The sequence below is a fragment of the Dipodomys spectabilis genome, unplaced genomic scaffold (assembly GCF_019054845.1).
Source record: "Dipodomys spectabilis isolate Male_0828 unplaced genomic scaffold, ASM1905484v1 ptg000174l, whole genome shotgun sequence".
Classification (NCBI taxonomy): Eukaryota; Metazoa; Chordata; class Mammalia; order Rodentia; family Heteromyidae; genus Dipodomys; species Dipodomys spectabilis.
The window spans coordinates 1,886,951-1,911,899 of NW_024870851.1; the positions used below are offsets into that span (position 1 = coordinate 1,886,951).

The 24,949-nt window shown below is 36.1% G+C and overlaps 1 protein-coding gene across 2 annotated transcripts in view; it reads left to right on the forward strand.

Moving 5' to 3' along the window:
• Positions 1 to 24,949, forward strand: part of Chn1 (chimerin 1) — a 157,817-nt gene that overhangs the window by 66,155 nt on the left and 66,713 nt on the right. For both annotated transcript variants that reach the window (XM_042694228.1, XM_042694227.1), the window contains one exon: positions 23,565 to 23,853. In XM_042694228.1, the coding sequence (XP_042550162.1) occupies positions 23,565 to 23,853 (289 nt within the window). The remainder of the gene's footprint in view (positions 1 to 23,564; positions 23,854 to 24,949) is intronic.

Genomic DNA, 24,949 nt, shown 5'->3' on the forward strand with positions numbered 1-24,949 from the left:
CATGAAGATTATCTCATAATGTAATTCTTCAAATCTTTTAGTCTTGGTCAACCTCTTACTAAAAATGATATACCTGGAGCTTTTGGTCTGTTGGCAGGCTGCTAGATGGTGGGAGTGAAGGATATTTTAGCAGTAAGTGTTCTAGGAAAGCCTGGTAGTTAAAGTTTAAGAGTTTCGATTTTATCTACAAATACAAATTACCAAAATCTGAGTAGAAGGCAGTGATAGTTACTTTTACAATCTAGGTCATTGTTGGAACAGTAAGAATAATGAATGGAAAGGATTGTGGTAAGTTTTACCAAAATTATTACTATGTTAATGGTGCTGGGGATAGAAACCACAGCTTCATTTTGTGTTAGGCAAGCATTTTACCACCCCTAAACATTTGCTTTTGTTTTTGTTTTTGTGGTGCAGGCGATGGAATTTAGATCCTCAGTGATCAGTAGTCAATTTCTTTTGATTATGGAGAATTGATCTTTAAAAGAGTTTCTTGATGTCCTATAAAATATTGACTTTGAGAAAATATCATTAAATCCAAATTGGGTGATTCCAGACATATTTCTGTTAACTCATTTTAGCTTCTCTAAGTTTGGAGAAGAGCAGGACAGCATGTATACAAAAATCTTGATAACCCAAGATGCTGGTTCTAGACATTCCCTGGATAGATTTGGACATATTCCAGAGAATGCCTGACATGCAAATGCTATTCTTCTTGAAAATTTTGTGTATCAAGATAAGATTAGAAGTTTTTATATAATGGGAGAACAGTAACTCTGAAAACTGGAAAAACTATGTTTGATTATATTTATTATTTGATTAATTTTTAAGCATATATAGACAGCATTATACAAAGCAGTATCATATTATTTACATAAAATTATCTATCTATAATTTCATATTATAAGTAGAGAGTTAGCTGAAAACAATTTATCCGAGTGTTAAGATGATTTTTATTTTTCTCTACTTTTGTGTGTGTGTTTTTAGGTCCTAGGGCTTGAACTCTGCCTGGTTGCTGTCTTGAGCTTCTTTTGCTCAAGGCCAGCTCTCTATCATTTGAACCAGCTCTACTTCAGGTTTTTTTTGTTGTTTAGTGGAGGTCTCTAAGATTTTCATGCCCAGGCTGACTTCAAACTGCAATTCTCAGATCTCAGCCTCCTAAGTAGCTAGTATTACAGGAAGCACTTGGCTTCTTTGTACCTTTTAAGTTGCCTGATTTTATATATAATTTTCCAAAAGTCAATAGTGTTATTTTTCTTTTTTTTTTTAGACAAAATGAGGACATAGGCTACAACTTTAGATAAAAATGAAAATCAATATTTTCTAATTTTGTTTATGAAGTTGTGACTATAATTAGAATCTTTCAGCATGTTTAATTGGCCAGAAGGGATTGGTCAGCATGGACAGTGTCTGAAATCCTTGCAGGGTTTATAGAGGGAGCGCTTGATGCAGCACTGGCGCTGTTGCTGATGAATGTGAATTGCCTCTAAACATAATCTGTTGGATTAAGTGCTTCTCAGAGCCTGTAGGTATTATTAGTATTAAGCTTGTATGAATCCATGAATCCTTCTTCATGGAATTCAGTGAAATATACTTGATTCGGTTTCTTGCTTTTGTCTCTATGATCACTAAGCAACTTTTTAATGAATGGCTCCCCTTGTACTTTTTTTACAGGGAGAGAAAACTTAAGTCTGCTGATTATAAAGAGCTTCTGAGTGATTTTTCATTTTTAGTTAACAAATTAACATTACGGCTGGGATCAGAAGGTGGAAAAGAAGGAAGAAAATATACCAGGTTTCTCCTGTTTTGTTAAGTCAGCTAAAACACTCTTTGTCCATTTTTTTTCTCCGTAGACCCTTTCTTGATCAGTTAACCTAAAAGACTGCTTGGGGGAGGGATCTAAATAGGTGTTTTCATCACTTTTTTTTTTTTTTTTCCTTTCTGATGTGCCTCTCCAATTGATTTTCTAAGTGGCTACCTTGTTAAAGTCCTACAGCAGTGAAGGAAGGGTTCGGTTTTTCTACATCCTTTTCAACATTTGTGTTAAGCTGATTTCAACTTACTTTTGTTTTTATATTTTTAAGGTATATTTTAAGGCAAATTGTCAAGCATTAAACATAGACTTAAGTTCAAATACTTTTTGCAGCAATTAATTAAAAACAGTTTGGATCATCTTCTATCTGTTTTGTCTTTTGGTGATTTTTTTTTTTTTTTTTTTTTGGAAAAGGGAACTAGAATCTGACTTTTGCGTCCATTTTGAAATGCAGTAGGAGGTGTATTTGATTCTCTTTTTAAGATTCTTTAGTATCCATATACCACTGCAGAATGCAATAATAGTGTATTAATTTACTTCCACTAAAAAACCTAGCACTTCTCAAAATTTTATTAAGGGATTTGCTTTGTAAATCAAACAGCCAACATCTACCAAATATTTACTACTTTAGGCATTATAGTAAATACTTTATGTGAAATATCTTACTATTTACAAAGTTTTTTTCATGTGTCATCCATGGACCCTTTTCCATGCTGGAGGTAAATGCCCAAAGCCAACCATGATCATATGTGAGTGCTGTACCAAGTAAAGTGGTATCAACTCAGGTCCTGTTTACTTCCTCAGAGACTAGATAAGGTTTGATATATTGCAACTTGTAGTTTCTGAAGATAAACTGTTTATATGCAGAATTTTCCATGCAGTACATTCTAATATTTTCTGCATTTTCAAATGAGTAAACCAAAGCTTAATTTACTGAAGAACAAAAAGCTAAGAAATATAGCTTGTAAAAAATAATAATGAAATTGCAGTTCTTTCCCTTCCCCCATGTTGGGGATTGAACCCAGGGCCTTCAAGATACTACATAAGAACTCTTACCATGAAACTACATTCCCAGGCTGGCCTGGACTCAAAATCCTCCTATCTTAATCTCTTGACTGCTGGGATTGTAGACATGTAATACAACTTTTGGTTTAATATCCAGTTCATTGTATAAACTAACAAAAAATATGACAAAAGAGTAAATTTTTACCTTTTAAATCGATACATTCAAAAAGATTTTAAAAGTAATACTTGGTCATTTTACCAAACAGAGAAACTAAAATTATAAATAAACTAAAGACAGACTTTGAAGGTGGGAATTATTCTACAAATTCTGAAGGTTAACTTTCTAATTCTACCTCCCTAATAAAAAAGCAAATGAAATGTATTTGAAATCCAATAATTAAAACAAATTCCACTTTAAGATCATGCTGTAATATGTACTCTCTGTGTGTGTGCGCATGTGCATCACGTGTGCACGCATGTGTGTGTGCATGTGTACTGTTCCTGGAGCTTGAAAACAGAACCTGGGCACTGTTCCTGGGCTCTTTTGCTCAACGCCTGTGTCCTACCACTTGAGCCACAGTTCTACTTCTGGCTTTTTGGTTCCCATGATCCTCAGGTCTCAGCCTTCTGAGTAGGATTACAAGTGAGCCACCAGTACCTGGCTCCATTTGTATGTTTTTAAAAAATCCTAGTTGCATGTGATTCTTCCACACTGTGACTTGGTGCCCTTTGAAGAGCTTTTAAAGAGAAGGAATAGTTACTGTGATCACTGAAATAAGAAAACGTGACAGACTGGAAGCAAAATGTTTGATTGAAATTGGCCTTCATTTTTTGGTTTTTCATTTTTAATCTTTTGACTGTTATTAATGTAATTCAGGTAAGGAATGCATTTCTTTCTGGACAGTGTCACCCCTTCCCATGTACTCTCCTAGGTTTTTTGGGTTTTTTTGACGGGGGAATCTGGTCGTGGGGCCTGAACTCTGGGCCTGGGCACTGTCCCTTAGCTCTTCAGCTCAAGGCTAGCATTCTACCACTTGAGCCACAGCGCCACTTCTGGCTTTTTTTCCCCCCTGCTTATGTGGTGCTGAGGAATCGAACCCAGGGCCTCAAGCATGCAAGGCCAGCGCTTTACCGCTAAGCCACCTTCCCAGCCCCCAGTTTTTCTTTCCCATCCTCACCTACAAGTTGTATAGTTCATTTTCAACATAGTGCCTAGTAAGTACCACTGCTGCATTTGTTCACCCTTTGTCCCTCCATTTCTGTGCCTCCCTTAATCCTCCTCCCAAAGACACATAAATGACAAAGAAGACAAAAAGAAAAGAAAGAAAAACAAAGAAAAAACTTCTATTTTCTGGAGCTCTTCTTGATAAATATTATTTTGTATGATCAGATACATGTAGGCATTGTGTATTTGTGTCCTCTCCTAAGAGTATCCTCCATTGGTCTCATTGTGTATGCATGCCTAGAGCCCTGTATAATCTACCGTATAAGTGTACTTGAGATCTGGCTTCCACATATGATCAAAAACATGCACCATTTGTCTCTCTGGGCTTGGCTTACCTTTATATCATTTTGTTTTTTTGCTTTTTGCTTCCCTTTTTTAAAATTTGTGTTTTTTCTCCTTTTTTTTTCCTTTCTTGAATATTGATGTTGTTGGACTCTTTGTGTGAGTATATAATGCTCATCTCTCCTGCTTCCTGTCCTAATCCACATTAACTAAATTCTTCTAATCTCACCACTGAATAGGTCATTTAAACAGAAAATCAATAAAGAACCTTAGGATTAAATGGTACCATACTCCAAATGGAATTAACAGGTATCTAGAGTATTTCACCCAGTAGCAATATATAATACATATTATTCTCACCAGTGCATGGAACTTTTTCAAAGATACATCATATCCTAGGACATATAACAAGCCTCAGAAAACAGAACAAAAATGAAATGAATGGAATTTGTTCTATTATATCTGGCTATAATGGAATTAAAAAAGAGCTTAACAACAAAAGATATTTAGAAAATATTCATATACTTAGAGACTAAACAGCACATTGTTAAATGACTGTAAGTCATTGAGGAAATAAAAGGAGGAAAGTTCCTGAAAACTAAAGGAAATGGAAACATTTTATCAGAACCTTTAGAATATAGCAAAGGCAGTGTTTTGTAAGTACTCATAGTCATAGTTACCTACTTGATGTAAGTAGTCAGTTATTATAAGTACTCATAGCAAAGAGCTACTCATGAGTACTTAACATCAAAAACAAAATCAGTACTCAAATAAATATGATGCAACTGAAACGTCTAGAAAGCAGGAACAAACCAAACTCCAAACTGGTAGAGAAATAGTAAAAAAATTAGGGCAGAAATTAATGAATTGGAAACATGAAAAAAAAAAACAAAACTAAAAAACAACTGCAAAGAAGGAAAAAATAAGATTGATAAGCCTCTAGCTAATTTGACCAAAATAAAGAACTGACTCAAATCAACATAATTCAAGATGAAAAAGTGTATATCATAACAAGTACTGAAGAGATCATGAAGGATTTCATTGAAAACTTGTACTCAACTAAGTTGGAAAAGCTAGAAGAAATGGATAAATATATTTGACCCATCAAAACTGAACCAAATGGATATAAGCTACTTAAGCAGCACAATAACAAGTAATAAAATTGAATCAGAACTAATGAGTCTCCAAACAAAGAAAAGCCCCAGGACCAGACGGATTCACAGCCAAATTCTATCAGACCTTCAAAGCACTACTAACACCAATACTACACAGCCTCTTCCATAAAATAGAAAAGGAAAGAATGCTACTGAACTCATTCTATGAAGCAGCTATTTTACTCGTTCAACCAAGAAATTCAACAAAGATGCAACCATAGGATGCAATCAAGTGTGACAAAAATCTGTCTTTTCTATCAAAGTGGGTTGGTTAAAAGTTCCTGCTTTGGCTTGGTGTTGGTTCTTGTTGATTATTCCGGTAAGACAATATCATCCAGTAAAGAAATAAAAGGAGAAACTGGTTTGGGATAAGGAAGGGTTTCTGAAATACAAAGTTTTGTCTTAACTGATTGTTCCATGTTAGAATTAAGGCACACCTCTGAAAACTCACTTCATTGTTCAAGAAATGGTGTGTGTGTGTGTGTGTGTGTGTGTGTGTGTGTGTGTGTTTTGGGATTGCTTGTGTACTGTTAATCTTATTTTAATATCTTTTAATGACCACCCTGTGGAACCTGAAGTCAACCAATTTGAGCTGAAGAGAAGGGCATGCTATGTTACTGATAAGTAGGGAAGACCTTGCTTGCTCTATGTGCTTGCTTGCCAGATTTCTGGCTGATAGCACACCCTTCTGCACAAGTAAATTTTGCCTTGTTGAGACAATTCTGTTTTCACGTTGATCATTGTGACTCCAATGGTTCTTGGAGAATATTTATAACGTAAGGGGGGAAAAAAAGAAAAATCAGTCTCAACATCGATGCAAAATATCTCAATATAACCCTTGCAAACTAAATTCAGCAACACATCAAAAAAGATCAGATATCATGATCAACTTGGTTTCATCCCAGAGATTCAAGGATGGTTCATATATATAAGTCAATAAATGTAATATATCACATAAACAGGACAAAGAACAAAAATCACACAATATCTCAATTGCTGCAGAAAAAAAAAAACTTTTGAAAGAATTTCACATCCTTTTTATAATAAAAGCTTTGAAGAAGCTAGGAATAGAAGGGATGTACCTGGATTTAATAAAGGCTATATTCATGATACTTATATCTAACACTATATTAAATGAGGGAGAAAATGAAGTAATTTCTCCTGAAGTTTTAGTAATGAGACAAGAATGTGTACTCTCCTTGTTCTTATTCAGTGTTTCATTAGAATTCTTACCCCGAGCAACAAGAGAGGCAAAAAAAAATAAAAGATTCAAATAGGAAAAGAAGAAATAAATTATCCCATTTGTTGGTGATATAATACTGTAACTAACCAACTCTACTTAGACTCCACCAAAATACTGCTAGAACTGACAAATACCTTTGGACAAGTAGCAGGATACAAAATCAACACTCAAAGATTACTAGTTTTTCTGTATACCAGCAATGAGTAGTCTGAGAAGGAAATTGGGAAAAGTTACATTTACAACAGCTCTCAAAATTTGGTATTAACCAAGAAAATGAAAGACTTCTACAGTGAAAATTATTAAACCTGGAAGAAAGAAATTGAAGACTTCTGAAGATGGAGAGACCTCCCGTGCTCATGTATTGGCAGAAAATTTAAAATGGCTGTACTACCAAGGGTAATCTATAGATTTAATGCAATATCCATCAAAATCCCAGTATCATTTCTCACAGAAATAGATAAACTAGTCCAAGAATTCGTGTGGAATCCTAATAGACCCAAATAGCAAAAATAATTGTAAAACAAAAGCACTCTGCTGGAGGCATCACCATACTGGACTTCAGATTATTTCTTGAGTCATAGAAGTGAAAATATCTTAGTAACTGACACAAAAACAGACCTGAAGACCAGTGGGAACTGTATAGAAGATCTAGTAATAAAATCACATAGCTATAGCCAACTCATTTTTGACAAAGAAAAAATATGCAATGGAGAAAAGAGAGCCTTTTTATCACATTATACTGGGGAAATGGCATCCAACTATAGGAGACTGCAACCTGTGCAAAACTCAACTCCAGAGCTCAAAGTAAGATCTGAAAATAAATCTACAGAGAAATACAAGCAAACTCTGTGGAAGTTAAGGTACAGGAAAATTTTCTGAATAGGACTCCAGATACCTAGAAGATAGAAGCAGGAATTGACAAATGGGACCTCATTAAACTAGAGTTTGTGTATGGCAAAACAGTCACCAGAACCAAAAGACAGCCTACAGAATGGAAGAACGTCAGCTATTTAGCAGGTAAGAGGTTAATACCTAGATTATATAAAGTATTGAAAAAATTAAGCAGCAAAGTAACAATCCAATTAATAGGCAAAGTGAACAGACAGTTCTTATTAAGAAGAAATACAAAAAGTTAATAATACATGAAGAAATATTCAGTATCCTTGGCCTTAGAGGAAATGCACATCAAATGATACTAAGATTCCATCTCACTCTATTAAAAATGATGGATATCAAGAAACCAAATATCTAATCTTCGGAGGATGCAAGGGGGTTTGGAAGGGATCCTAATGCACTGTTGGTGGGAATGTTAACTAGTACAACCACTGTGAAAATTAGTATTTGGGTTCCTCAAAAGACAAGAAATAGGGGCTGGGAAGGTGGCTCAGTGGTAGAGTGCTTGCCTCGCATGCATGAGGCCCTGGGTTCAATTCCTCAGCACCACATAAGCAGAAAAAATTGGAAGTGGTGCTGTGGCTTAAGTGGTAGAGTGCTAGCCTTGAGCTGAAGAGCTGAGGGACAGCACCCAACCCCAGAGTTCAAGCCCCACAATGGACAAAAAAAAAAAAAAAAAAGCCAAGAAATAGCCCTGTCGTACCACTATTGGGCATATAACCAAAGGAGAGTACAAAATGTACATTTTAAAAGAGGATGAGTGTAGTTAAAGTAGATGGTTCATATCTGTGATAATTGAACAAGAGAACCTGTTGAAATTGTTTTGGGAAGGGGAGAAGTGGGAAAGAGATAGGGAGTGATAAGATGTGATATGACTGGTCAGAATCTATTGTAAACATTTAGAAATGGAGCAATGAAATCCCTCTCTGTATAACCAATGTAAGGTAATAATAAAACAATTATATACTGTTTTAATAGCATCAAAGAAAACTAATTCTCTATTAAAGTATATTTATAAACAAACCTATCCTTTAATACATAGTGTGATTATAAAAGCATCAGATGTGGTTATACTTTTAAAAATAAAAAAAGTATAATGATAAATTGGGATTTTCCCCACCATGTTTTTCTACTTTCATTCCTCAGATATAATGCCACTCACAATTATTTGTCCTAGAAATTGGCCAATTAAAAAGTACACATCTTTCTATGGCATTTTATGTAGATTACATTCTTTTTTTTTGCAAATTCTTTACTGTGATTAAATGATTACATAATTTCACAAATTTCACAGTATTGTGGGAAGTGATGCTTAAAGTCACAAACATATTCTAACTTTCAAGGGGCAAATTGTCTATAGTGGTCTATAAAGTTTGAGTTCTATGAGCTTTGACAGTACAGTTATTTTCGTCCACATCGGGTGATATGTACATTTCTTTCCTTTTCTTTGCGTCAGCTGTTCCCTCTTTCCCATTCATTCCCTCCCTTCCATCGCTGCCATTGAGTTGCTTAGTTCATTTTGATCAATGTCCAGTGCAGCTGATGGGTCCCACTGATGTATGTTTTTCCCTGATTCCCTCTAGTTCTGTGTCCTCCTAGTTTCCTTCCGGTGTGCACATATATCCCATATATGTGATCAGCAGCATGGGGTTATTTAGTAGTGATTTGACCAGATGAGTGGAGGTCCTTTGTTTCTCAACTTTGTTAACTTTGTCGTATCACCTTATGTTTTTGTATTTAACATCCACTTATCAGGGAGAACATGTGCTGTTTGTCTCTTTGCTCTTGGCTCACCTCACTCAACTAGATTACATTCTTTTGTAAATGATAATTAGTAGGAGGTGGTTAACAGAATCGGCAAACTGGATCTCAAGTCTTTGGAGAAGTTTGCTATATTGTCTACCTGGCTTGTAATTATATAACAAATAGCTGTTGTCCCACAAAGTCAGTCACTTCCTTATTAGTTTTAGCTGGTGACTGGGTAGATTCAAAACATGTGGAACCAGATTCTGTGAATTTAGTGTCAGTGCCTAGGATATTGATAGATTTGACTATTGATAGATTAGAAATATGTTAAAATGGGACTCCTGAATTCTGTAATTGTGGTGGTGGTGACTTAATTTATTGTGGTTTTGAACTTGAATGTTGGTAAGATTCTATTAAGCAAGAGATTCTTAAGACAATGTTCTTTAAGTGTTATAGTAAAGATTGAATGAAGAAAATGATAAAATTAATGAAAACTCAAATTGGTTTCTAATGATTAAAAGTACCAGCAATTCCTAATTGAAACTCAGACCATGAATTTGACTTTTAAAGTGAGTCAGAGTTCCTTGGTAAAGGCAGAGAATTTTAGTAGATATTGGTAGTGGGCCTTTCACATTTTAAGAATATTGAAAATTGGTTTAAGCTTTTTTTTCCTGTGTAAGGAAGATGAAAAGGAACTGGAGAAGGATTATGCTCCAAGTAGGCGTTGACGGTAAATGTACATTGTGTTCTTTTGATCTGGTCGCTTATGATAGGTTTAGTTGGTTTCCATGGTTTCATTTCATCTGCAAACCTCCTGGTGCTACTTGGAATAAGTGGAAAATAATGTTCTACAGAATCAATTTTTCAAAAATATTTTCAGCTTTCAGCTAAGATTATGGATCAGTTAATGGTTAATTTTTTGCATATAAGTGGATGATAATGTGATTTCAGTATTCCTGCAGTATCATAAAATAGATGTTAATTAAAAAAATCTAATACCATGTTATTTGTACCACATGATTATTGAAAATGTTAGTACAGATTTGGTACCTGAAATGACTGGGATCACATCACAGTGTTTTGGAAGCCTATATGATTAATAATTGAAGAAGAGTCGTTCAGATTTTTTTTCTTTTTTCTTTTTCTTTTTTTTTTGGGTGGGGGGTCCGGTCGTGGGGCCTGAACTCTGGGCCTGGGCGCTGTCCCTCAGCTCTTCAGCTCAAGGCAAGTGCTCTACCACTTGAGCCACAGCACCACTTCCGGCCTTTTTTTTCTGCTTATGTGGTGCTGAGGAATTGAACCCAGGGCTTCATGCGTGCAAGGCAAGCGCTCTACCACTGAGCCACCTTCCCAGCCTGAGTCTTTCAGATTTTAGAAACTTCATTTACCATATGGTGATAATATTTCAAATAATCATATACTCAGATTATGGAATTAAATAGAACGATCTGTTACTTGCTAGCGCTAGCCTTGAGCTGAAGAGCTGAGGGACAGCGCTCAGGTCCAGAGTTCAAGCCTTATGACCAACCAAAAAAAAAGAATCTCATAGACTTGCCTGCCCACACTGGTTTCAAATTGCTATTTTCAGATTTCAGCTTCCTGACTAGCTTGAATTACAAGTGTAAGCTACCAGAGCCAGTTGTTTATATGCCTTTTAAAATCTCTTAAGACTTATAATTACAGTGTTCATTCTATTTACATTATTGGGCAACAAATCTCTAGATCTTTTCATTCTTTTTATTTATTTAAAAAAATTTTTTTATTGTGAAAATACCGTACAGAGAGGTTACAATTACATGGGCAAGATAATGAGTACATTTCTTACCAGGCATTATTGTCTCCTCCTTTGTTTCCCCTTCCCATTCCTTCCCATCGCCCCCCCCACCCAATCCTAGCATTATTGTCTCCTCCTTTGTTTCCCCTTCCCATTCCTTCCCATCCCCCCCACCCAATCCTACCCCCTCCACCAAAGTTGTAAAGTTGAACTTTTCATTCTTGTGTGACCAAAACTCTAGACCTTTTGAACAGCTCCTACTTTCTAGAAGCCACAATACACCTTCTGTTTCCATGGTTCTTACTATTCTAGATATCTCAAATGATGAACATTATATAGTTTTGTTTTCTTATAGTTGTATATTTCACTTAACATATTTTCCTTAAAGTTCCCATGGTATTGCATGTGACAGAATTTCCTGTGTGCAAGGTGAATATTAAACTATTGTGTGTGTGTGTGTATTGTGTTTTCTTTTAAAGTTTAATTTAGTTATCTGTAAGTAGTTGTACAAAGGTCAGTTTATGAGTACAATGCATCTTGACCAGTACATCATTCCCATCATTTTCTCTCATCTGTTCCATCCTTACCCCTCCTCACAGTCTACTTGGTTCTGTTTTCCCATATGTACATTGAATATTATAACAATATTCATCCACCCTCTCTCTCTTCACTCATCTGGCTCCCCTCTCTTTAAGCACCTGCCCTCTATCCAAAACATGTTTCACTTTCCCATATACCAGATTGTCTCTATCCACTCACCCATCACATCACATGTGATGCAAACAGTTCTGCAGTTGAACATGAGCGTGCAGATAATTGTGGGATTATGCATATATGTATGTGTATATGCGCAGAAGTCATTGTTGGGTCACAGTACCATTTATCATCCTGCCAGCACTTGTTTTCTGTCTCTTGTGTGTGTGTAGGTGTGTGTGGGGGGGGGGTAGTCATCTTAATGAGTATGAAAACGACATCTTTTTGGGAGGTATGGCGGTCCTGGGGCTTGTATTTAGGGTATGGACACTGTCTCTGAGCTTTTTAGCTCAAAGTTAGTGTTCTACCACTTGAGCCACAGCTCCCTCCACTTCTATCTTTTTGGTAGTTAATTGGAGATAAGAGTCTCATGCACTTCCCTGTCAGGCTGACTTCAAACCAAGATCCTCAGGTCTCATCCTACTGAATAGCTTGGACTACAAGTATGAGCTGCCTGACTCTATTTGTTTGATGCTGTATTAAGTGGGAATTTTTTTTGGTTTGTTTTTTTTCCAGATAGTTCATTGGGTTTTTTTTTGGGGGGGTGGGGTCTGGTTGTGAGGCCTGAACTCTGGGCCTGGGCGCTATCCCTCAGCTCTTCAGCTCAAAGCTAGTGCTCTACCACTTGAGCCACAGCGCCACTTCCGGCTTTTTTCTTTTTGCTTATGTGGTGCTGAGGAATCGAACCCAGGGCCTCATGCATGCAAGGCAAGCGCTCTACCACTGAGCCACCTTCCCAGCCCCTAGTTCATTGTTAATATTTATAAATACAACATTCTTTTAAGTGTTAAATTTGTATTATACAATTTTTGGTAGACTTTCTAGAGTTTACTACTTACAAAATCATGTCCTCTCTGAACAGAAGTAAGTTTATTCTTCTTTTCCAGTTGGATGCCGTGTTTGTTTTTTTTTTTCCATGCCTAATTGCTTTGGAAAGGATTGCCAGTACTGTGTTGAATTGAACTGGTTGGAGTAGCCATTCTTGCCTTGTTTCTGGTCCTAGAGAAAAAGCTTTCTGTTTTTTTCACAATTGATTGTTAGGCTTTCTATCTATGACCTTTATTATGCTGAGGTGATTTTCTTCTGTTTCTCGTTTGTTGAATGTTTTTTTTTTTTTTCATGAAAGAGTATTGAATTTTATCAAATACATTTTCTGCTTCAGTTGAGGCAATCATGTGATTTTTGTTCTTCATTCACTGTGGTTACATACTTACTGACTTTAGTGTTTTATTTTAATCCTTGTATCCCAGATATTAATTCTCCTTGGTCATGGTGTATAATCCTTTAAAAGTGCTGTTGAATTTTATTTGCTAGTATTTTGTATCTCATATCGATATTTGTCGTAGATAATAGCATGTAGTTTGTGTGTGTGTGTGTGTGTGTGTGTGTGTCTGTGTGTCTGTGTCTGTGTCTGTGTCCGATTTTGGTATCGGATAATGCATTCCCATACAAGTATTTTGTGATTTTCCATTAATAGTAAACAGATAAGTCATTGAATAGAACAGGGGACAATTAGATTGCAAAAAGACATATGGAAACTTTTGGAGCTTTTTAAAATGTTCTGAATCTTGAACATGATAGTCATCTCTATCAAAGCTTAATGAACTCTGTACTTTCATTGAGTATGTGTATTTCATATAAATAATGCATTTTCAGGAAAAAATATAGTAATTTTGTTAATAATTTAACAAAATTGTTAATGAATATTGCGTATATATTTGACCAAATTAGCTCTGTTTGCTCATCTTCAATAGTATTCTTATTTATCTGGAAGTCAAAACACTAATAACATCAGAGTCCATGTGTTTTGTTGCAAAGGTGTATTTCATAATGTCCATTAGAGGCTATTACATTAATAATTTCTTTTGTCATTTTTTTCCTCTACCCTATCCTGCATAAAATGTAGACAATTAGAAGATGAACATAGTTGATAACTTACGAAGAAGCTTTTAAAAACTAGATTCACTAAGTAAATGTTAAGTGGGTAGCAGGAGAAAGGTAGCTCAACACACTACAGTAGCCTCTGGAACATTTCTGTATACCACATTCAGTAATGTATTAATGAACGTAGCTCATAAAAATATTAAATTGCCTTGTGCCAGTGGTTCAAGCTTATAATCCTGGTTACTCAGGAGGCTAAGAGCTGAGGATCTTAGTTTGAAGCCAGCCTGGACAGGAAAGTTTGTGAGACTGTATCTTTAATTAACCACCAAAAAGTCAGAATTGGAGCTGTGACTCGAATGGTAGCACACTACTCTTGAGTACAAAAGCTCAGGAACAGTACCGAGGCCCTGGACTGGCAAAAACAAAAACAAACAACAAAAAAAACCCAAATTATATATGTGATACTTAGAGCATATAATTTATATAGAAATAAACAAAAGCATTATGTTGTATAGAGGAATTAAACAGGAATCTGAAAATGATATAAATATATGTTTGTACAACACTCCTACTCATATGTATAGAATTCTTCAACTACTCAAACTCATGTAATTCTGTGCCTTTTTAGAATTTCTATTGTATTAAGAATTTTTTTTTACTAAAGGAATACACAAATAAGATTTTAATAACATAAGTCATTTCTCTATATATTCTTTTTTTTTTGGTGGGGGGGCTTGAACTCTAGACCTGGGCGCTGTCCCTGAGCTCTTCAGCTCAAGGCGAGCACTCTACCACTTAAACCACAGCACCACTTCCAGTTTTTTGGTGGTTAATTGGAAATAGTTTCACAGACTTTCCTGCCTGGGCTGGCTTTGAACCACGACCCTCAGATCTCATCCTCCTGAATAACTAGGATTACCAGCATGGGTCACTAGTGTCTGGCCTATATATAGTCTTGTTAAAAGGTTAGGATATGTGTGTAAATTTTCCTATTAATAAGTGTAAAAATTTAGTGACCAGACACAAATATTTAATATGGTTTCTCTGGTTTATCCTTAAAATGAAAAATAATAGCCCAAGTCATTTTAATTTGTAAAGTTCAGTTTTTAAAAAGTTGGTCATCATTTAGCCCCAGTGTCAATATGGAAAGCAGTTTTGTTTAAAGGGATAAGCACCAAAAGCATTGGAGAATTGTAAATGACAAACACTCCACTGAAGTAGCATGTTTAGAATTATATCTGGGGGGCGGGGGGGGGGAGCGGGGAGGATTGGGTGGAGGGGTGGGAGGAGGATGGGAAGGGGAAACAAAGGAGGAGGCTACAATGCTTGATAAGAAATGTACTCATTATCTTGCCCATGTAATTGTAACCCCTCTGTACAGTATTTTCACAATAAAAAATATATAAATAAATAGAATTATGTCTAGTGCAACTATAGGAATCTGGTTATATTTTGACGGTTCTGTGTGACTCCTGCATACTTTGTATTAGCTGGCCAGCTCAGTGCAAAGACTCAATGAAACTCTACCAAACAGATTCAGCTGTCATAGACAGTGTAACATGCCCAGTACTGTGTTGGTTCTGGTGCTTTAAAGGTAGGTAAAACTAACAGCTTGTTTGTTAAAGTGTTGAAACCTTACTGAGGTAGAAGTGAACCATTAATTTTCAGAAAAGACAAAGAAATTTAATAAGACTCTTACAGATATATGATATTAACTATCACAGTAAATGTACTAGAGTATTTCTGTTTTACTGGCAATTTATATGGCTTGCAAGCTTAGTTATTTGTGAAGATAATTGCCATATATATCTGTATACATCTGTATAGCTATTTAGATAGAGGCATAAACAAGCAGCCAATGACAGTCATATATATATATATATATATATATGTATGTATGTATGTATGTATGTATGTATGTATGTACGTATGTATGCTTGTGTATGTGTGCGCTTGTTGGGCATGCATATATTTGATTTTACTATGAAATATAAAATCCCTTTATTAAACAGTGTGTCTGTTGCTGCATTTGTAGCACATCTGTGTCCGTGCTGGTACTTAGATTTCAGACTTAATTAAGTTTTGTCAATCTGAAGATTATTAGCAAATATTTTTATTTTATTTATTTATTTATTTATTTTTGTCAGTCATGGGGCTTGAACTCAGAGCCTGGGCACTGTTCCTGAGCTCTTTTGCTCAAAGCTAGTACTCTACCACTTTGAGCCACAGCACCACTTCTAGTGTTCTGGTGGTTACTTGGAGATAAGAGTGTCATGGACTTTCCTGCCTTGGCTGGCTTTGGCCTTTGATTCTCAGATGTCAGCCTCCTAAGTAGCTAGGATTACAGGTGTCTGTCACCAGTGCCTGGCTTCGCTTTTTGTCCTCATCTTCTCTTCCTTCTTCCCCCCTCCTCCCTCCTTCTTCCTCCTCTTCCCCCCTCCTCCTGCCTCCTCCTCTTTCTTCTTTCTTCCCCTTCCTCCTCCTCCTCCTGCTTCTCCTCCTCTTCTTTCAAGTAACTTTTCCTTCTTGGTGTGTAAATAATTTCCTTCTATTGTAAAAAAAAATTCCTTCTTTGTTTTCTCCCTCCCCCCACCAAGTACTAGGGTTTGAACTCAAGTACAATTTCAGCCCTATCTCCAGCCCTTTATGCTTTATGTTATGTTATTTTTCAGGTAAGGTCTTACATTTGCCCTGGCAAAATAAAATCACAATTCTGCTTATACCTCCTGCTGGTTGGGATTGTACTGCCATGCCCAGCTTGTCTGTTGAGGTAACATCTTGTTAACTTTTTACCTGAGCTTGTTTCAAGCCACCATTCTCCTGATTACATGTGTAAGCTGCTGTACCTCACCTTAATTTTCCTTGAATTATTCTTTGATTTCTTTTTTCCATTTCCTGGAGTTCATTTTGATAAAATACTATTTTGTATGATCACAGCACATAGGCATTGTACCTTAGTAATTTATTTATTTATTTGTTTTAATATTTATTGTAAAGGTATAAAGGAGTTACCGGTACATAAGTCAGATAATGAGTGCATTGAAGAGTTGATACTATTCCCTTGTTTTCTCCCAGTCCCCCACCCCCCCCAAGTTGTATAGTTCATTTTCAACATAGTATCTAGTGAGTATCACTGCTGAATTAGTTCACCCTTGGTCCCACCATTTCTGTGCTTCCCTTTACTCTCCCCAAATCAGGTAAACTATACAAGACAAAAGATACAGAAATAAAAAGCAGCCAAGTAAGAGGAAAATCACACAAAAATAAAGTAAAAAAACTGCTTGTTTCTGTTTCTTGGAGTTCATTTCCATAAGCATCATATTATATAATCATATGCACATAGCTATTGAGACTATTCTTTGATTTCTGTCCCTTCCATTTACTCTGTCTCTCTTTTATGACATTTAATATTTTTTAGTTAAATTCTATTCAAGAATAGATGTGGCTCAAGTAGTTTAACAACTTGGAAAGCTCTGAGTTCAATTCCTGCAGAGATTTATTGATTGGTAGATACATAACCATTAAAAGCACGTTGATTATTTAAAAATACATACTTTCATGCCTTCATGATTTTCCTTCTCCAACTTGGTTTTATTCTACTTATCATTGTGACTTTTTCAGGAAACAATTTTCTCAGATATCAGGTTATCCCTAGCTGATTGCTCATGTCGAAGCGTATTAGGCACTTGAAAGCTGACTAGTAGCTCCAAGAGCTGGTAGACACTTAACATATAGGATGATGATCTTGTCTTATTTTCAAGAGAGTTATCAGATTTCCCAAAGAAGAACCTTTTGGTCTCTTATAAGGAAGTACATGAGTCACAAGAACTTGGTATTCAAAGGAAATGGAGGCATCAATCTTTATTTATTTATGGGTCATTTCATTTTGCAGCTGGTACATACTTGTGTCTTCAATGCCTGCTTTTCCTCAAATTGTAATCTCTTTTCTTCTATCCAAAGAACAGAACCCAACTCTTCTTCAGTGGGGGCATCCTTTAGTACTTTTGTCCCCATTCTGCCACTTAAAATTATATAGTAGAACTGACAGAAGTAATAGCCGAACAAAGTTTTAGATCAAGGCAAGTTGTATGTAACAATACTTTGTCTTCTTCAGCCTTCCTATGTAGGAAGTATCTATAATTATTTTACAGCATTCAGTGAAGTGCTTCATCACATTCTTTTTTCTGTTGGAACCTGTCTTCCAAGGGTATGCTTATGCTTACATGTGTTCATGAGAGATTTGAGATTTGAGCTTCTTTGGTGCTCATAAACAAACAGCAAATGCATTAATAACAAATGAAATAGTTTTTGTGTTGGATGCTGGGAATATGTCTAACATTAGCTTAGTATGTTGTGTATGTTTCCTTTTCTGTTTAGTAACAGAAAACATCTGTTAGCTTGAAGATTTCCTTTGAAGAAAGACTTCCAAATACCTTTGGCTTCAAAACTTAGTTCTTAGTTTTATAAAAAATTTAAAGTACCATTTCAAGGGCTATTTAGTATATATATTTCATCATTTTGTGATTTTAGATGGAATCTTTAAGAGTGTGATTCCTTGGTAAAATATGGAAAAGATGGCATTAAGATTGTGTTTACTTTTTTAAAGCTAGATGTTAGAACTATTGAAAATCTTCTGGATGCAGTTGGACACAGCATTAAATACCTTTTCAAAATATGAAAATGAAAATGTTAGAACTAGAGAAAAAGATGCTCTTTCTAGAGAGTGGTAATTATGCACAACTAGCAGTTCAGAGAATGTTATCTCTGCCATTCTTTTTTGCTTGATAATTACAGTACCACTTTTTCCAAAGTTAAACTCTTTCTAGGTAAGAGTTTTACCAATACAGTTTCAAACCTCTTAACTAAGGAATTACTCAAGGGCAGAGACAAATAACAAATATACAAAAAAATAGGAAAAGAACATTCTATAGGAATGCAGGGGAAATGGTTTATCTTTAGAGTTTTTACAAGTTATTGTGCAGTTTGGGGGTCAGTACTTGTCATTAGATCCATTTAGTACATATGTCCTACTTTAATACATATTATTGCCTGACTTTCCTCCCATTTGCTTAATTGTTAACTGTAACTATTCAGAGCATCTTAAGAGAAAAATTCACAAAGAACTCACCAGGACTTTTGCTGATTGTGAAATAAGAGACCTCTGTGTGATACCAAAGCCTAAGGTTTTCTGTTAAAGACATAAGCTCCACTCTTGCCTGTCCCTGGCCTTATTTGAAACCACTAGCGCACTTTTGTACTTGGAGATAGCAATATCTGAGATCTTCTTAAGCAATAATTTCTTGACTCGTTGGATTTCCTTAGTTCCAAAATCACTATATCAAAATTTAACTTGTTCAAGAGCAAGATTATACATGCTTTTGCCAGGAGTTCTGTCATGTGCCTGAAAAACTACTTTCTTGGCAGAGATCAAAATGATCATAATTTGAGGTTACTTAGACAAATACTCAATGATACCCCGTATCTGTAAATAAACTGGATGTGGTAGTATATACTAGTAATCTCAGCTACATGGGAAGCATAGGAAGGGGAATTGCTGTCCTAGACCAGACAAAAATGTTAAGACCTTATCCAAAAAGTAAGTAAAGCAAAACAGTGCAGCTCAAATGGTAGAGTCCTTCCCTCGCAAGTTACAGAGCCCTAAGTTCAAACCACAGGTAGGTTGGTAAGTTGATTGGTTGGTCGGTCAGTCAGTCTGTATGTGTCTATCTGCCTATCAATCTTCCTGTCTCTATACACATATATTTTTGTATTCATTTAAAACAATCAATCTGAAAGTGACCTCTTTTAGAATTTGTTTCATATTTTGTATTAGTTTTGTGTTAATCTGTCTCCCATTGTGGCTACTGAAGAAATAGGAACTTTCCCTTATTCTAATTGTGAACACGGTGTCTGAGAATTTCGTAAAACATTATTGAATAAATGACAGTCTATTGGCTGAATCCTTTTATGAGGAAGAATTTTTCTCTCTGCCCTCAGATCTGGCATCCCATTTTGGGGCCTTTTTTACATAGAATAGATCCATTGATTCCCCATCTTTTTCTCAGAGATCTTCTGTCTTCTTCCTCCACTTTTGACCCCACTAAGTATAACATGCCTTTCAAATCAGATCAAGTAGAGAAACCCCTACCACTATGCTGTGCTTTATATAGCTTCCTGTGTAAAAGAGAGGAAGCAAAGGTAACTATGCAGTTCCCTTAACGAAAAAAATCCAGTGTAAAATCCATGCAAGTTTGTTTACTTGTCCTTTGAGGCACCATTTTAATCAAACCACATTATGAGTTATTTCAGTAATCCCATAGCCCCATAAAATTAGCAGGCTGAGAGGAGATGGGAATCATGGAAAGAACCATGATTACTTGCATTACTATATGAGAAAGGAAAAAGGACAGACACTTTTCATTCAGTGCCCTATAGCCAGAAAGCACTTCTTCGGTAAATTAGGAATAGCTCCTTGTAAAGTGCTGAAAGTCAAACCGTAGGCCGCATTCTATTTTTGTTTTCTTTTCTTTTCCTTTTTTTTTTTCTCAGTGGACTGAGCACTGTCTGAGCTTTTTTCCTCTAGACAAGCCACTACCACTTGAGCTGCAGCTATACGTCTGGCTTTTGGGTGGTTAATTGGAGGTTAATAGTCTTATAAGACTTTTCTGCCCAATCTAGCTTTAAACATGATCCTCAGCTCTCAGCCTCCTGAGTAACTAGGATGATGAGCATGAGCTACTGGTGCCCAACTATGCCTCCTTCTTTTAGTCAAACTGTGCCTATCTTATTTGAAGCTAGTTCAGCCACCTTCCCTTCATGCCCTGTGCTGCCCACACTTCCCAGATTTCAGAAGGTGTGTGACAAGTGACTCACACTATTGCCTGAATAATCTATTTTAAGGACCATATTCACTGTAAAAATGCAGGATAAAATCACAAACCCTAGTGGGCGTAAAAGAGGGAAGAGTCCTCTTTGAAATGTCTCTGATATAACTGAACTATAAAGGGACTTAGTGATAACTCAGGCTATGTGTGCTCCTTATTATAAGAGCTTATTAAAATTTTAAAGTAGCTTTCTATGTTTATTTGTAAACAGCAACTAATATATATTAGCAAAAAGAAAATAAAAACATTAAACAGGAAAATTTTAATATTTTAAATTGCTATAGAAATTTTACTTTGCTAATTTTTTAGACAGGATAAAAATTTACTTGGACAGGTGGACCCCTTGCAACAATGAGATGTTATGTCGAAAATGAACTTTACAACTTTGGCGAGGGGGTGGGAATGGGAAGGGATGGTAAGGGGAAACAAAGGAGGAGGCAACAATGCTTGATAAGTAATGCACTCATTACCTTGCCCATGTATTTTTTTTTTTTTTGGTCCAGTTGTGGGGCCTGAACTCTGGGCCGGGACGCTGTCCCTCAGCTCTTCAGCTCAAGGCTAGTGCTCTACCACTTGAGCCACAGCGCCACTTCCGGCTTTTTTCTTTTTGCTTATGTGGTGCTGAGGAATCGAACCCAGGGCCTCATGCATGCAAGGCAAGCGCTCTACCACTGAGCCACCTTCCCAGCCCTTGCCCATGTAATTGTAACCCCTCTGTATAGTATTTTCACAATTAAAAAAAAAAGAAAAAAATTTTACTTGGGCCAGGCACTGGTGGCTCATGTTTGTAATCCTAGCTACTTAGGAGGCTGAGATCTAAGAATTGCTGTTCAGAGCCAGCTGTGACAGGAAAGTCCATAAGACTTTTATCTCCAATAAACTACAAAATAAAAATAAGAAACCAAAAACCCACAGTCGTAGTGTACTTGCCTTGAGCAAGAGAAGTTCAGGGACAGTCCCTAGGCCCTGAGTTCAAGCCCCAGGACTAGCACAAAAAAAAATTCTATGTAGGAGAAATAAGTTTTTAACTTTAGAGGAACATGGAGAGCAGGAAAATGTAGTTATATAGTCACCCACTTTTGTATAAATACAACTTTAATTGAATTATAGGTTAAAAAGCTGGTATGGATATTATATTAGATACTGGATTAAAAATTAGAAAAGTCTAAACTCTCATCATAGAAACATCTTAAACTATTCTAAATTTTTTAAAAGGAAGTTTCTTACTCTTATTTATTTGGCATATAATCTATACTGCAATAGTGTTGTGCAACAAGTTGCAGTCTCATTTAACACTTCCTTTTCCAAACAGGAATTATTTTTTTAATTTTTAGTTTATCTCTTCAATGTATTTTTGATAAGAAAATGAAAATCTGATAACTTAAGATTTTTCTTAGTGTTGTATTCAGCTCCCTCAGGATTACCTGCAGGGTGCCATAACAGCTGCACCCTTTTCTGCCTTTGGGCATCAGTTTTTGTATTAGGACTGCCCATATATTTTGGCAGGGGCATTGCTGACAGTCATGCCAGCTTGGACCTATTGGGCTTCAAAACGCAGAATGCTGAAATTATTACAAAAGGAAGCAATCCTCTAGTTGTAAAAGCATGTTGTCAAGCATTTCTGCAGTGTCCTACTTTGTGACTTATGTGCCTTCTGTATCTTGAACAGTTCTTGCTCTTACTTAACTAGCACGCAGAGGAGAATGACTGTGGGAAGGAAGGAAGTTCTTTGCCAGAGGCCAGAAATGGCAAAAGTGTGTTTCTCTGGGCACTGGTAGTTCATAACTGTAATCCTAGCTACTTATGAGGCTGAGGTCTAAGGATCATTGTTTGAAGCCAGCCAGGGAAGGAAAGTCTTTGTGAGACTCTTATCTCCAGTAAACAGACTACCAAAAGTCAGAAGTTGGAGTTGTGGCTCAAGTATTAAGATAGTCTTGAGCAAAAGAAGCCCAGTGACAGCATCCAGGCCCTGACTTCAAGACTGGTACCAGAAAAAAAAAAAAAAAGCAAAACCAAAACAAACAAACAAAAAAAACACCAACAACTGTGTTTTTCTACCCTCCTGCCTGTGTGGCTCTGGTTTTGGAGCCAGCTTTAGTATACATGATTGTCGGCATCTGTCAGATGAACCTTTCATCGTAAATGGGTCTTCATCCTAAATGAATGCTACTATTTAACAACATTGAATATTTGTTTTGCTCAACTTGAAGAAAAAATGTTAATATGGAAACTTCATATACTGGAGTTGACCAACTTAATATTGAATATATGTTTTAATACAGTATGATACATATTTTCTCCTGTTTGCTGACAGGCATTGAAGTATTTTAAAAATCAAATAAAAACAAATTTTGTTTTATTGGATCAGCATGTTTCTCACTAGTTATTTCTGTTACTGCAGATGGGTTTTTTTGTGTTCAGAAGTTTTCATTTTGCCAGGAACCCCTGTGGTTCCTGCCTACTTGGGATGCTGAAATTGGGAGGATCACAGTTTGAGGCTAGCATAAGCAGAAAAGTTTGAGAGACCCATTCTCAACAAAGACCTTGACACAGTGGTGCTTACTAGTTAGATAAGGATGTCTAACATAGGTTGGTTGATCCCAGATGCAAGCCTGGCCAGGAAACAAGACCCAATCTCCAAAAACAATGAGTAAAAGTCAAGGGCTGCAGGCCCTGGAGTTCAAACCCCAGTGCTGTTAACAACATAAATGAATGAGTGAATGAGTGAATAAATAAATAATAGTTTTCATTTTATATATGCCATATGATTCATGGAGGTTAAACACAGCTAATTTAAACAATGAGACATACACAAAGCAAACAATGCAATGGTTTGTTTAGATTTTGAATTTTGTGAGAATTCACTTGCTTACTTTTCTTAAAAACATCTTTCCCATTTCATTGAGGCAGATTTGGAAGTCAAACCAGAAACTTCAGGCTCTACTACGATGGAAAGCACTTTGTTGGGGAGAAACGCTTTGAGTCTATCCACGATCTGGTGACTGATGGCTTGATTACTCTCTATATTGAAACCAAGGCAGCAGAATACATTGCCAAGATGACGATAAACCCAATTTATGAGCACGTAGGATACACAACCTTAAACAGAGAGCCAGCATACAAAAAACATATGGCAATCGTGAAAGAGACAAATGATGAGAGAGATGCTACAGGCCAGGATGGGGTATCTGAGAAAAGGGTAAGCTACCATGAAACCACACTGTATCTTTTTCTGTTTGGGGTCTTCTTCAGAGAGCTATTATTACCACAATTCATTTCTCAACACGTGCTTTAAAAAGTGAATGCTTTCTTCATAATTTGTTTTTGTAGTGCTAAGCTTTGCATACATTATTTAGGTCTTGTTTTAAAATAGGCGTGTTATTTTTTTTTTAATTCCTGCATGTCTTCCTATTTTATCAGTTTTAGTTTCAAAACTATATTGGAAAAATGTCCTCTAGTAAAAACATTTAGGAGTTTTAGTCAGAAGCATAAATTACAGCCAAGATTAGATAGCAGGTAATATAAGAAATGGAGGGGTGACATTACTTTTTTGTTTCCCTTAAAGGTAATTTACTGTACAAGTAGTTCTAGCTTTGTTTTGTTTGTTTGTTTGTTTGGGGGGGTTGTGGGAGATTGAACTCAGTGCCTGGATAATGTCCCTGTGCCTCTTTGTGATCAAGTTTAGCACTCTACCACCAGAGCCACAGTGCTACTTCAGGTTTTTGAATGGTTATTTGGAGATAAAAGTCTCATGGGGACTTCTCTGCCTGGCCTGGCTTCTAACCAGAATCCTCAGATCTCAGCCTCCTGTGTAGCTAGGTGTGAGCCACAGTACCTGGCTGTAGTTATTTAGCAAGTTTATTATATGACTTAATTTAGTCTGTTAACTATTAACTATTTTGGGAAATCTATCTCCAGGATAGAGGAAGAGTTCTCTTAAGAAGTAATTTGATCAAAAAGTCTTACTTTTAAGTTTTAGTTTAAGGTTTTAGTTGTCATGTTTTAATTAAAATGTCTTTCAGATGAACAAGTTTGGCATTAAGAATATTTTACCTTTGAAATTTTCCTTACTTTCCTTAGATCCCTTTTTCTCCAGAGAGTAAGAAAACTTTCTTATATTTCATGTTGTGTGAAATTTACATGAGTTTTGTGTGTTCTAATTAGAAGTTTATGAATTTGCTTGTTATTTTAAGAATTTTGGTCACTAGATGAAGTGTAATAGAGTTTAAGTTTGGATTCTGTCACCAGATAGATTTGTTTGCAAGTTACTTAATTTGTTTGTTTTGATCATGTTA